This window comes from Brassica napus, chromosome C9 (assembly GCF_020379485.1).
Source record: "Brassica napus cultivar Da-Ae chromosome C9, Da-Ae, whole genome shotgun sequence".
Taxonomy (NCBI): Eukaryota; Viridiplantae; Streptophyta; class Magnoliopsida; order Brassicales; family Brassicaceae; genus Brassica; species Brassica napus.
The window spans coordinates 45,700,669-45,716,370 of record NC_063452.1 but is presented as its reverse complement, the minus strand read 5'-3'; the positions used below and the strand labels follow the sequence as shown (position 1 = coordinate 45,716,370).

The following is a 15,702-nucleotide window of genomic DNA, read 5'->3' as shown; positions in this document are numbered from 1 at the left end:
TAATTACGGTTTCTGTTGATTGCTTAATAGCATTCGTTAAAACATCACTCCTCGAAATGTAGTATCTGTTGTAATATAACTTGTAAGATTCATTACAGTTTGTGTTGATTGAAAGATTAATTATAGTTTGTGTTGATTACAGTTTGTGTTGTTAATTATGGCAGGGACTTTTGTCATTCTATGGACTCCTGTTGCCTTAGAGGCTTTGACCTCTCGACTGAAGCTCCTCCTCCTGTAACTTCAAGAAGCAACCACTACACAAGACTGTCGGTGAGGTTAGTACAGCTCCTCATTCGCTTACTTTTTACTAATTGCTTTGGTCTAGCTAATTGTTAGGTTAATTAAATGCTTGTTAGAGTTAGGACTGTGTGGTAGTAATTGCTTAGATGAATGCTGCTTTTAGGGTTCCATTAGGACTGTGTGGTAGTAATAAATAAGTTAGATAGATGTCTACTCATCTCAACTCAAAACTCAAAGAGTAATAGCAATTAAAAAACCTGTATCTAACTTGATCTTCTTCTTCTCTTTTCCTCTATTAAAACGTTGCTTTCTCTCTTTCTTTTTCATCTTTTAACACGGTCTTCTTCTTCTCTTTTATTCCTCGTGAAACACATTTCTTCTTCTTCTCTTTTATTCTCTGGCATTTGAGGATATGGATTCTACGAATCCATATAGTCAGTCCAGCAATTTTGTTGACCTTTTGAACAGTCAACAAGATTCATTCCTTCCTGAACAGTCACCAACCTCCATTCCTTCCTGTCCCTATGCGAGTATCTCGCATGGTGGTGAGCTCCGATCATCACAGCTCCATGTGTTCAGTACTCAATGTACTGAACCTTCAAGCTTCTGTGAAGACTCACCTACAGAGCGGAGGGAAAGAAAGAAGTGGACAGTCACAGATGATCTAGTGCTCATTAGCGCATGGTTAAACACTAGCAAGGACCCTGTGATTGGGAACGAGAAGAAAGCGGTGAAACAAGAGGTGAAACAAGCAGCCATCCAATGTAAGCAAAGGTGGCAGAAGATGAACGATCTTGTATCCAAGTTTTGTGGAGCCTATGCGGCTGCAACAAGACAGAGAACAAGTGGTCAGAACGAGGCTGATACTTTAAAACTGGCACACAAAATCTTCTACAACGATCAGAAGATTAAATTTAATCTTCACCATGCTTGGGAGGAGCTGAGGAATGACCAGAAATGGTGTGAAGTTGCTAGTAGCAGGCGCGATGTAAGTGGTAAGAAGAGAAAGTGTGATGATGGAGCACAATCAGAAAGCTCTCAAGCAACTTCCAACCTCGGTGATGAACCAACTAACCGACCTCCTGGCGTTAAGGCAGCCAAAAGAGCCTCTGGTAAGAGAAGCATCGCAGATAGCCTGTCTGCCTCTGAGTATTAGACCATGTGGTCTATTAAAGAGAGAGACTTGGCAGCGAAGAAGAGACTTTCGAAGATGGCTTTGCTTGACAGGCTCATTGGAAAGAAAGATCCTCTAACTGAATATGAAGAAGCGCTAAAGAATAAGCTAATTTCAGAGATGTTGGGTTAATTCTGTTTCTGGTCTGTTTCTGGTCTTTGGTCTAACTCTCTTCGGGTTTTATGATCTGTTTGTGGTCTGTTTCTGGTCTATTTGTGGTCTGTTTCTGGTCTGTTTCTGGTCTATCTGTCTTTGGTGTATGTTAAATATTGTGTTGATGTTCGAAATATCTTTCTTTGTGTATTGTGTATTGTTTCAATGTTAATGTGAAATATAGTTTCAATGTTCGAAATATCTTTCTTTGGACTTGTTCACTGATGCATTTACATGTATATGATTGCAGGAGATGCTTCACGTCTTCAGGAGATGGTGTCATTAAGCAAGAGAAGTCACGGGTTGTGTACGTGTACTCAAGTGAAGTGGCGATGTTTGTCTGTTAGTGTCACAACTTGTTTGTAGTTTACTATCACAAGCTCTGCTACAAGCTAGTTGTTTGTAGTTTAGTGTCACAAGCTGTCTGTAACAAATAATTCAAGCTAGTTGTTTGTATTATTAAACGCTTCAAGTTGCTTCTTATATAACAAATGCTTATCCTTCTCTTATGTAACAAATAACAAACTCTTTTCTCCTTCTCTTATGTAACAAATAACAAACACTTCAAGTTGCTTCAACTCATCAGAAACTCAAATAATTCAAATGCTTCTCCTTCTTTATGTAACAAATAATTCAAGCTACTTGTTTCAACTCATCAGAAACTCTCCGTGATCTCCTTACCAAAACTCTCGTTCACTTACTCTCTCTCCTTCTCTCCTTACCAAAACACGTTTTAAATTTTGATCATCTCCTCAAAACACTTTCTAAATTGCCGTGAACACGTTTTAAACACTTTCTAAACACGTATATGGCATCTTCTTCTCATAACACGTTTGACGGAGAGGGAGTAGATGATGAAAAATTTGATCAATATTTTGATCAGCCTTTCGAAAATTTTTCCATTGATCCAGAAGAAGAAATAAAAAGAAGGAAAAAACGAGTTCATATTGAGCGGAATCGTGAAGAAGACGATGTATGTTTATGGAATGATTATTTCAGTGAAACTCCAACATATCCTGAAAATCTATTCCGACGCCGATTTAGAATGAACAAACCATTGTTCATGCATATTTTTGATCGACTCTCCAACGAAGTTGAATTCTTTCGACAAAAGAAAGATGCTCTCGGACGGCTTAGTCTCTCTCCATGACAGAAGTGTACAGCAGCCATTCGTGTCTTGGCCTACGGTACTGCAGCTGATGCTGTTGACGAATACCTCCGACTCGGTGCAACGACAGCTCGGTTATGTGTGGAACAATTTGTGGAAGGAATAATATATTTATTCGGCGATGAGTACCTCAGAAAACCAACACCGGCTGATCTTCAACGTCTACTTTATACTGGTGAGCAACGTGGCTTTCCCGGGATGATAGGGAGCATCGATTGTATGCATTGGGAGTGGAAGAATTGTCCCACCGCTTGGAAAGGTCAATATTCTCGTGGTTCGGGAAAACCCACAATCATTTTAGAGGCGGTTGCTTCGTATGATCTTTGGATACGACATGCGTTTTTTGGACCTCCAGGTACCTTAAATGATATCAATGTTCTTGATCGCTCACTTGTTTTTGATAACATAATAAAAGGTCAAGCTCCGCAAGTCACTTACTCTGTCAATGGAAGAGAGTATCATTTGGCTTACTATCTTACCGACGGAATTTATCCGAAATGGGCAACTTTTATCCAATCTATTCCAGTACCACAGGGTCCGAAAGCGGCTTTATTTACTCAGCACCAAGAAGCTATCCGAAAAGATGCCGAGCGTGCTTTTGGAGTCTTGCAAGCTCGATTTGCCATTGTTAAAAATCCAGCACTTTTTTGGGATAAAGCCAAAACTGGAAAGATTATGCGAGCATGATACTCCATAATATGATAGTAGAAGACGAACGAGATGGATACACTCATTTTGATGTTTCGGAGTTCCAACAAGGAGAAGACACCAGAACTTCACATGTCGATCTCACGTATTCTACTGATATCCCTTCAAATATCGCCAATATGATGGGTGTTCGAACTAGAAATTTGTGATAGAAAAATGCGTCAACAGCTCAAAGCTGATTTGGTTGAACATATATGGCGTAAATTTGGAAGTGATGGAGACAACTACTGAGCTCGGATGTTTTTCCAAATTATTCTCGATTATTGTACTAGTCTTTATTTTTATGTTTTTTTTAAAAAAAATCTATGTTTTAAATGTTATCTTTTAAAATGTTTGAATTAATAAATAAATTTTATCTTTAAAAAAAAAATTTAATTTTTTTTAAGAACCCCTAATTAAGAAACTCCCATTGGACCGCTCCAAATGGGAGTTTCTTAACGATGGTTCTTAACCCCACTTAAGTAAATTTAAATTATTAAATAATTACTAAGAAACACACTTAAAGATCAAGGGATAAACATGCTCTAATTGTTTTCTTTTTCTACACTTTCAGTTTCATATTTACACAATAAAAAAAATCTAACTATCTGATTTTTTTATATTTACAAAATGCAAACAAATGAATATATTTAGGTAAGTTGTTATATATATTTTTATAGTTTGATAAGAAAATTAAAATAAATTAATTATATGGGTCCAAAAAATTTTGACCCAAGAGCCTTTTATATTGTTAAGCTAGTCCTCCATCTACCTCAAAACATATTTAAAAGAACCAACCATATTTACAACATCCAAAATACACTTTCTCCACCACCAAACTAGAGGATAAAATAACAAAACAACACAAACAAAAAATAGCATATCAGTCACCCCCGCGCGTAGCGTAGACCGACCCTATATATATATACTTTTTTGAATGGGCAGTATTCCAAGTAAAACAGAATAATACGCATAGTATGTTTTGTATATTATACTGAATAACATGCATAGTATATTTGTATATAGTGACTTTTATCAAATATATAAAAACACTATCAATCTATATTATATAAAAAGATGTTGGTGACCCTCCTGTGATGCTACCTATGATTCCAGGTCAGAAACTCAGTCATCTTGGAAACGCCAAGTGGCAGAACAATCAATATGCGGCGTTTCATTAAATTCAGACTACTCTAATTGTAAAGCGGTGTTACGCGGCGTTTTGATATTAGAGTTAACCAGTTTCATCTCCGCCTCGATGAAGACACACATGAGATCTGGTAGCGTTCTTTCATCATCATCTAATTGAAACTTAAATTAGGGTTCATATACTTCATCGATCTCTGAAGCTCTTCCACAACAATGGTGTTTCGTGATGAAGAGTTAGACGATTCATAAATTAGAAGCTCTGCCCGTGTCTTCCATGGCGCAGTTTCGTCTACGGTTCTAAAAATCTGAACCGTCACGGTTTGATTCATCGCTTTAAACAGCCGAATTAACTCCATAGACCGACTTCAAGCACGATCTGACATTGAATGAGGGTTATCCTCTTCAAGGCGGTATATCTTAATCTATAAAAAGGGTTAGTTTTCCTATCGATTTGATATACAATTAGCATGTGCTTTACTTCAATCTAAGAAGGCTCTGCTTAATTATTTCGTAAGCGTTTGATTGGAAGCGTTAGTACCTAAAGTCTTGGTAGTTCGACGATACGTTTTAAGGTTTTTGCTTTCATCCTACTCTGATTATTTTATGAAATCTGATGCAGATTCTTAAAAAGAAACAAGCGTCAGTTCACTTTTTCTACTCTTTTGCGAGAGGCTCTAGGTATCCTCATACGCCTTATTATCTTTTCTGATTGAGCAGAGTGCTTGGTGCTGTTTAAGAACAAAGCCTGCTTAGTTTGTTTCTCATAATACGTATCATAGTGTTGTTAATAAACCTGAAGAGATACTGCTCCTTACATCACGACCTTACAGAACAGTATTGTCAAATATATGTTCTCATCCCAATAGAACTTCTATATTTGTTCTCGCGGGATCCATGTATGTCGTGATATGGTTTAATGTGGGTCACACTTGAGTCATAAGTTTTGTCTGAAGCTTGCAACCCATGTGTGTGTTAAATCATGTTTCTTTTTCATCTCTTTTGTAGACTGCTATCAGTGGGTTACAAGCAAGGAGGTAGTACATGAAGATCATTTGGTCTGTAAGAGTGTTGGAGAAAGCAATAATCAATGGAGACAGAAGATAATATTGCTAGAGGACTCCAAGTGAGACAAACTTAAACAGAGGAACATCCTCCAGGTGAAGCATAGGAATATTTCTGCAAGACGAGTCAGTGACATGTATAGGAAACGCTCGAGAGATCTGTAGTGCGAATCCAAGCCATGTTCATGTCTAAAACAGTTCAAGATAGTTATCGGAGGATGAAACTCGGAAAAAAAACTCATATAAAAATAATGCTTGCTTTTTTTCATTTTTGAACCTCTCAACCACAGCTCATGAAGAAGATCGCAAGGTTGTGGCGTTGGGTGAGAAATACAGTGCGTAGGTAATTTATATAATTTTGGAATCTTGTGAATTTTTTCTGCAACGAAAACACTAGACTAATGTGAAATGCTTTCTCACAGGTAAGTGGAGTTAGTGAGTGGCATCAATTCTTACAGGTTCTCCTTTCGCCTATAATCTCCACTACTCACACCGGTGCTGCAAAAGCAGCAGCATCATCATTAGGTATTTACTCATTTGGGTGTTGTTGGAAGAGGAATGAAGCGTGTTCTGATGAATGCAACTTCTGCTCTGCAGAATCGAGTCCTTCAAAGAAACTAGCTCCTGATTCTTCAGACAAAGCAGATGGCAGCTCTTCTTGAAGATGAAAAAGGTATAGAAATGTCTATTACTAAGCTTTAGCAGAAGAAACTGAGTAAAATGTTTCGTGTACCCTCATGGATCCTTCAAGACAAGGTTTTCGAGTTCTTATATTGTATTCGGGTTCGTACTTAAACGTTGAGACTTGAAACTTTTTTTTGCTGGGGTAAAATGTGAATGAAACTTTCTTTTTTGTGTACATGATTTTATCTTTGAAACGTCGCAGATTAGAGGGGAACTGAGTGAGTCTATATACATACCTATTCTTGACCAATCACCACAGCGAGAAGCTTATTTTATATACATCAAGAATCGTGTACTTGATTTGTCAAGAATAGATTTTCATAACAATTCTTTTTGGTGTACATGATTTTATATACATCGAGATGCTTATTTTGTTTCTCATGATACTTATCATATTGTTTTTAATAAACTCTTCAGGTGTACTGCTCCTTAAATTATGAGACAGATCAAGATGAAGAAAAATTCATATATTGTTCCTTAAATTACGACATTTTCTGCTGATAACATATTTCTACAAATTTTGTTTTGAAAGAAATTATGAGATGAGAGCATTAAAACAAATCCAGTTTTTGTTTTCATTTTCGATGCTTCTTACATAATCTCTAATCTCTATTTTGATTATGTGCAAGCTAGCCGTGCAATTCATTTGGTTTAATAAAAGTGACTATGTCTTTGGTTCTCAACATGAAACAAACGATGAGAATATTGTACACTAATGGGACAGGGGCTGTCTAAACATACACATTGTTAGTATATGCATTACCTTCTGACGCAAGTAAGCTTGGTAAGGTCTCTTACCACTATGAAGCCCTTTGCCATCTTGGATATTTAGACAAAGTATCAAAAACACTACAATACTATCTGAACTTGAGTTATTTCTTTGACAAATATCACTGTTTCTTCGATGAAGGTGAAAATGGCCTTTTAAGAAGAACTAATAATAATAAGCTGACAGCTATTACTCTTTTTCCTGGAAAAGGCCCATAGTCTTTCTACAAACAGAATTATTAAAATAAACTTACCAATTTTTGCAAACCCATAACACAAAAACAGTAACCTCCCCAATTATGGACTGGAAGTTTTAAAAGGCCAACAACTTCAACACCATTAAAAGTCCACGTAGCTTATCAAATATGTCACCTCAACGCTTCTCCTCCAACCTAAACTGCTCTCACAAATCAAATTGACCAACATTGTATACAATAAACCAGAGAAAACAAAATAACTCATCGCATTTAATTATTCTTTTAGTTCATTTCCTGGCATCAACTCCTCCCGCTAAATACTATTATCATATGCATTATTTCGAAATGAAAATATAACATACAACAATCAGAGCTTTGGGAATTCTTAGAATTCTCAACACAATTATACAAATCTTACATGATCTTTTAACCGTAAGGCTGCCTCATACTTAAAACTAATCGTAACTTCCTTCATTTTATTATTGAACACACTCATAAAAACATAACTAAAATATCTAACAATGTGAAGTTCACAATTTATTTGTAGTATCCTATAAAATAAAACATTAAAATTAATAGGAATTTAAACAATGGGCTAACTAATAATGATTTCACAGTTCTGTTGGAATGGAAATAACACAAAATCTGAAACCATATACCTACAACCCAACACAATTTATTAGTGTATATCCATACTGAAGATAATGATCGTAGATAATACGCTAGTACTTATCTATAGATTTGATCTTATCAAAGATTTTGTATATCATGTATAAATAATATATACGCTATCACGTTATCACTTCATCACATGGAGACTTCAAGTTCAAGCTCTACTTGAAGCGCATGAACTTCATGTCTTCATATCAGACACAGATCAGACACCAGAGGCGACAGTCACCGATGCAGATGGAGCAGTCACACCCAACCCAAATGCAGCAGTATGGAAGCGACAAGATCGTCTTCTGTACAGCTCTATCCTTGGAACTCTCTCACTCAACGTTCAACCAGTTGTTGCTAGAGCAACCACAACTCGAGAGATCTGGACACTACTACACAACACCTACGGGAAACCATCAAGGGCACATGTCAAACAAATCAAACAAAGTCTGAAAAAGAGCAGTAAAGGAACACAATCCATAACAGAGTATATGCGCGGCATCATGGCCAAAGCCGACCAACTAGCACTACTTGGAGCGGCTCTTGACCATGAAGATCTACTCGACTACATCATAGAGGGACTTAGTGAAGACTACAAAGCCATAGTTGAGATGGTAAATGGTCGTGATGTTCCAATTACTCTTGAGGAACTTCATGAAAAGCTTCTGATTCGAGAAAACTCTCTCACAACAACAGAAGAGATCAATGGCTCCTCAGTTCCAGTAACTGCAAACACAGCTCAAACTCGTCAATTCCAGCAACCTCAACAAACTCAACGACCACAATACAGAGGACAATCATCAACTCGTGGAGGCTATCAAGGTAGAGGTCGTGGCTACCTTGGTAAGTGTCAGATATGTGGGACACAAGGACATAGCGCACGCAGATGTCCACACTACTCCTCTGCTTCTCCTCAACATCAAATTCAATATCGCCCAGGAGCACCACTACTGCAGACACCGCAATGGCATGCTTCTCCACAGATGACTCATCCGCAATGGAACCCTCAGGCTCATTACACAACTGCAAGCACGTCTGATATGTCTGTGTCTCCATGGTTACTAGACAGTGGAGCCTCACATCACATTGCTTCAGACCTTCACAACCTGTCTCTCCACGCACCCTATCAAGGAGGCGATGATGTCATGATTGGCAATGGAACCGGACTGCCTATCACTCATACTGGTTCAACTAAACTCCCTCTCTCTTCGCGCCCTTTAACACTCAATAATATTCTTTGTGTTCCATCAATGAAGAGAAACCTTATCTCAGTCAATAAACTCTGCAAGACTAACAATGTCATGGTTCAAATGTGTCCTTATGAATTTCAGGTGAAGGACCTCAGAACGGGGGAAACACTGGTCAACGGCAAGGCCAGTAAAGGTGTCTACGAGTGGCCGACTGAATCTTCCTCTGTTCTTAACAATGTTTTGGTGTTTTCTAGTTTTAAAACCTCGAGATCGGGCTGGCACTCTCGTTTAGGCCACCCGAATTCTCAAACTCTTGGTCACATGATTTCTAGTTTTCATTTACCAGTCTCGTCTTTATCGTCTTTACCCTGCAATTCTTGTCATAGCAATAAAACACCTAAACTCCCATTTTCAAACACCACACTCTCTTCTTCTCGCCCTCTTGATATTATCTTTTCTGATGTTTGGACGTCACCTATTCACTCTATTGATGGCTATAAATACTTTGTGCTATTTGTTGATCATTTCACAAGGTACACTTGGATGTATCCAATGAAAACCAAGTCACAAGTCTCTCAAATCTTTCCAGCGTTCAAGATGCTAGTGGAGAATCGTTTTAAATCGAAAATTACAACCCTATACTCAGACAATGGGGGCGAGTACGTTGGCCTAAGGTCGTATCTTGCTCAACACGGCATAGCTCATCACACGAGTCCACCGCATACGCCAGAGCACAACGGAGTGTCTGAACGAAAGCACAGGCACATTGTGGAGACAGGCCTCACTCTTCTCCAACACGCAGGCATTCCAAACACATACTGGAGCTACTCATTTGCAGCAGCCGTATATCTCATAAATCGCATGACAACTCCAGTACTGGCGAACTCATCTCCATTTCAAGCCTTGTTCCAGACACCACCAAACTACAGCAAACTCCGAACCTTTGGATGTCTCTGCTACCCCTGGATACGACCCTATGGCACCAACAAATTCACACCTCGCTCGACCCCCTGCGTCTTCATGGGTTACTCTCTTACTCAAAGTGCTTTCCTATGTCTTGATGTCTCTAACTCTCGCGTTTTTGTTTCACGTCACGTCATCTTTCATGAGTCCATCTTTCCATTTGCATCTCTTTTAAAAGCCTCCACTGCATCTGAGACTCTTAATATTTCTAACTCTTCAAATTCAGCTTCTTTTGTTCCTATATTCAGTCAGTCATCTGTAGTGCCTTTGGCGCCTACGGCGACAGTGTCAACTCCGGTCTCAGGAACTTCACCAACAACGACACCGACATCATCATCACCTCCTGAGACAACGTCAACAACAGCAACGGTCACTACCTCGACCTCATTACCTCAACCTTCAGCAACTACGACTGAGACAACCAACACTCACTCCATGACAACACGGTCTAAGAACAACATCACCAAACCAAACCAAAAGTATGGTCTGGCGGCCACACTTGCTGAACTAGAACCAGCCAATCTTGCTCAAGCCCTGAAAGACAAACGATGGAGAATGTCCATGAGCGACGAGTACAATGCAATAGTCAGGAACAGAACATTTGACCTTGTTCCACGATCAATGGCCACGAACATTGTTGGCTGCAGATGGCTTCATCGCATCAAATACAACCCGGATGGTACAGTCAAAGGCAACAAGTCGCGTCTCGTCGCAAAGGGCTTTCACCAACGACCGGGAATCGACTTTCATGAGACATTCAGTCCTGTCATTAAACATGCCTCTATACGTCTGGTCATTGGACTAGCAGTAGCACAGAACTGGGCTCTCAAGCAGCTAGATGTCAACAACGCATTCCTCCAAGGGGATCTCGATGAAGAAGTCTATATGACTCAGCCGCCCGGATTCATTGATAAGGACAAACCCGACCATGTCTGTCGACTACGCAAGGCTATCTACGGCCTAAAACAAGCTCCTAGAGCATGGTATAATGCTCTCCGAGACGCACTCACCAGTGTTGGATTTGTCAACTCCATGGCTGATGCATCACTGTTTGTGTTCAGCTCCGGTAGCCTGCTCATGTACATCCTAATATATGTAGATGACATCATTGTGACCGGTAACAGTCTACTGGAAGTCACCAAGTTCATCAAATACTTGTCATCACGCTTCTCCCTTAAGGATCTCGGTGATCTCTCCTACTTCCTCGGCATGGAGGCTCATCGAACTACTTCAGGACTCCACCTCACACAAACCAAATACATCACTGATCTTCTCGCTAAAACAAAGATGACTGAAGCTAAAGCTGTCACCACTCCTTTGTGCTCTACGCAAGTACTGACTCAGAAAGGCGGTGTCTCTCTCAGTGATCCACTATCGTTCCGTGCAATTGTTGGTAGCCTGCAGTATCTCTGTCTTACAAGGCCTGACATAGCCTTTGCAGTCAACAGATTGTCTCAGTTCATGCACCACCCTACAACACTCCACCTCGAAGCAGCAAAGCGCGTACTTCGATACCTTGCGGGCACTGCAACAAAAGGACTATTCTTCTCTCGCAACACGCCACTCACACTCCATGCCCACTCAGACGCAGACTGGGCAGGAGATCACGATGACTACACGTCCACAGGAGCATACATCGTCTATATTGGCAAGCAACCTATCTCTTGGAGCTCACGCAAAATGAAAGGAGTTGCTCGCTCCAGCACAGAAGCCGAGTACAGAAGCCTTACTGGAGCAGCAGCAGAAGTCCTATGGATCACTCACCTCCTCCAAGAACTCCGAGTGCCCTTGAAGACCACACCAACTCTGTTTTGTGACAACATAGGAGCAACCTACTTGGCAGCAAACCCGGTCTTCCACTCACGAATGAAACATCTAGCACTGGACTATCACTTTGTTCGGGAGCTGGTACAACACAAGTTTCTTCGTGTGTCACACATCAGCACCACAGACCAACTCGCTGATGCATTCACCAAACCTCTTCCGCGGGCACGGTTTCATGATCTATTTGTCAAGATTGGACTGTCTACGACTCGTCCATCTTGAGGGGGCGTATTAGTGTATATCCATACTGAAGATAATGATCGTAGATAATACGCTAGTACTTATCTATAGATTTGATCTTATCAAAGATCTTGTATATCATGTATAAATAAGCTATCACGTTATCAATAATATATACATTCAAACCTATCTTATACAATTAGTTCGAAGACCCAAAGAAAATTAGTAAACATCCCAAACATCATACCACGCGTTACGCTCAATGTCAACTCAACTTTTACATTCCACCAAATTAGACATAATGTTACAAAGATCTACAACTATATCTCCAAATCATTTTGTCGCTATTATCTGTTGAATAAATTTGATTGGTTATACATTACAATATTTTACATAAAAACTTATATAAGTAAGATAAATGAATATTTAGTTTATGGGTCCGATTAGTTGAAGCTTTTTTGTCTACAAATATGAAAAATTTTAAACCGCTGATTTAAGAAAAAATAAAACATAGAAATATAGAGTTGTAGATTTAAGGGGAGGATCCATTAAACTATTTGGATACTAATTGGAAACAAAAATCATAAACAGATTTAAGTGAAATGAAACATTTATACAGTTCAACCAATTAAACACCATAACTAAAAATTAATTATTTTTGTTTATTCTACTCATCACCTTATATATAATTTCTAATAACAAAAAAATGGGTAGTAAAAAATTGAAATGCGTAAAACAAAAACAGTGAATAATTTAAAATGATTTTATAATTGTTTGGCTACTAATTTTTTTATAATAGATTATAATATTATAAATAAAATAAACATACTTAATATAAAATCAAAATTTAAATTTAAAAAAAAAGTCCTGGGCGTAGCCCGGGCCGGCTCTAGTAGTAAATAAAACTCACGTACATGAGAATAATGGTTTCAATGGCACATCTTATCTATTAAACAGAAGTCATGAATTTTTTCATGTGTGATATTTTGAAATGAACTTTCTCATAGAAAATTATTTACATTATATTTTATGTAGTTGCAGCACCAAATCATAACAATATATTAATTCCTCTTTTTTATTTCACTAAACATAAAACACACATAATAAACAAATGTAACCAACCATTTTAACAAAATGTTAATTCCGAAAATTGTTTAATTTAAATTCTAATTATTATAAATATCATTAAAATTTTAAATTAATATACTTTGATTTATAAAAAATAAAAAATTTTACAAATTTTTATTTGTATTTTAAACCTAATAAAAATTTAAATTTCTTAAGCATTGAAAATACATTCTACAAAGACTTTAAAAAGATTTTTCTTAGAAAAAAAATAACATTTATGTTTCAAATATAAAAATAAAATATATATTCTATTAAAATAGAAGTCATAACTTCATTTCATGTGTGATATTCAAAGTTGGATCATTATTTAGAAAGTTTATCAAATGTACATAACATTATTATAATACCTTTTAATATATTTATTTTTATTTAAAATAAAATAAATATTTATTTAAGAAAATTTTAACAATGTCTTTTAAAAAAAATTTCAGAATGATTTTAATTTTTTTCCGAAAATTGATTAATTTAAATTTAATTATCATAAAATATAATAGGAAATTTATATTTAATTTAGTTTTGATTTATAAACGAAAATTAAAAATTCTATAATTTTTTTAATGATAATAACAACTTAAAATTATTACTTTTCAAAAATACATTTTACAAAGAATTTAAAAAGATTTTGTTGGAAAGCAATTTTAAAAACTCACTAGAGCTTGATCCGCGCACCCGCGCGAGTTTTTGATTTGTTTTTTATAAATAAATATTTATTTTGTATATAGTAATATATAAGTTTAAAATTATATATAAAATAATTTTTTAATATGACATCTCTAAACATAATAATTTTATACTATATATCGCGTAATTTATTTTATTTTTTGACCCATGATTTCTCCTTAATTATCCTTTTGAAAGATAAATAAAGATATTATGGTTTTGATTTTTATATTTTTGATTTTGTTTGTTTAGAAATACTACAAAAACGATTTGGGTATAAGATAACTAAAATAATACATACGTATGAATATATTAATTTGTATAATTGGTTTGAATTTTATACATAAAACCCTGAATTGTTGTGGTTTATATGAAAGAAAGTTCTAATCTTCTAGGTTACAGTTATTTACATCAATGATAGTAGGCTTAATATTTAAAGGTAAGGAATCCGTAATATCCATATGATAGTAATGACAAATTGATTTTCTTAAATAATTGTTGCTATAATTTTTGGTTAATTTTAGATTTAGAAATATGCATTAATTAAATAGAAAAAGATACAGAATCCTAAAAGGTAGATTATTAATTATTTTAGTTACATTAATTAAATTGAAAAAAAGACAAAGAAAACTTAAATTTAGAATCATTAAATATATAAGTGGCATGAAAGTGTAAATAGTTTACAAAATTAAGAGGTAATTTTATTTTGTACTTCTTTTTTAATAATATAGATTTAAAACCCACTGTTATTGAACTTAACATTTTGTAGAGTACTCTAAAATCCACTGTTATTGAAAATATTTTAAATTGTGGAGTTTTAAAGTTTTCAGGTGATTTTTGGGTGTTTGGGTGGAGTTTCTTAGTTAAAACAATTAAAACCCAAATCCCATGGTTTTAGGTTATATTCTAAAGTGGTTTAACAAAAATCACCTAAATCTATGCAACTTATTAAAATCATCTAAAACTCCATTAAAAATCAAATCACCTCAAATGTTATATTGAATACACCTCCCTAAATGCTTCTATCATGGAACATAACAATTTATGTCAATAATTTTTAACACAAATCTAATATTCTTATTAATGGTTAAATTTTAATTTACACCCTCTTCATGGATGGATGAAACACTTAACCTCTTTAAACATATAGACTTTAGTCAACTATTATTACCGTTTATATATTCCATTGAGTTAAAAAAAACATTTCATTTTAATATTTAAATACTATACCAATTTAGTTTATTAATCAATATATATATATAAAGTCTTACATCTACTACTCCAACCATAAATAGACGAACAATATATATACAAAATAAATATATACATGAACGAATACAATAAACATGAACACATTTTTATCATATGCATACTAATGTCATAGCATGAATGATCTATATATGTCAAAAAAACAAAACTCCAACACTATTCTATACGAAGAGATCACACATTTATCAAAGTTTAATGTTATAGTATATAACATAATTCCAACAAATTTTAATTTTACCTCATATTTGATACTATTTTTCAAAATTTTAGTATCAGTTTTCATAGATATCATAAATTTATTATTAGAAGACAAAATTAACCCTCCTAAAACATTTATAAATATATAAGAATTATTTACATAAGTTCATAAACTCAACTTCACCACCTAAATAATAAAATCCTAAACAATAATCGTTAAACCCTACGTTCAAATGTTAGGATATTTTTTATTGAGTTTTTATAAAATGCTATCCAACTTAGTGTATTTAAAAAAATTTCTCAAACAAGAATGTTAATACAAAATTATTTTTCAAGTACAAAATACTAT

The 15,702-nt window shown here is 35.7% G+C and overlaps 1 protein-coding gene across 1 annotated transcript; it reads left to right on the top strand.

Moving 5' to 3' along the window:
* Nucleotides 1-652: 652 nt before the first annotated feature.
* Nucleotides 653-1,396, top strand: LOC125592682 (glutathione S-transferase T3-like). The gene has a single exon (XM_048768039.1). It carries the CDS (start codon nucleotides 653-655, stop codon nucleotides 1,394-1,396), a length of 744 nt encoding a protein of 247 aa, XP_048623996.1.
* Nucleotides 1,397-15,702: the final 14,306 nt, after the last annotated feature.

What these genes read in the sequence shown, in the direction of transcription:
- LOC125592682 (XM_048768039.1), top strand. Translation starts at nt 653, where the DNA reads ATGGATTCTACGAATCCATATAGTCAGTCCAGCAATTTTGTTGACCTT.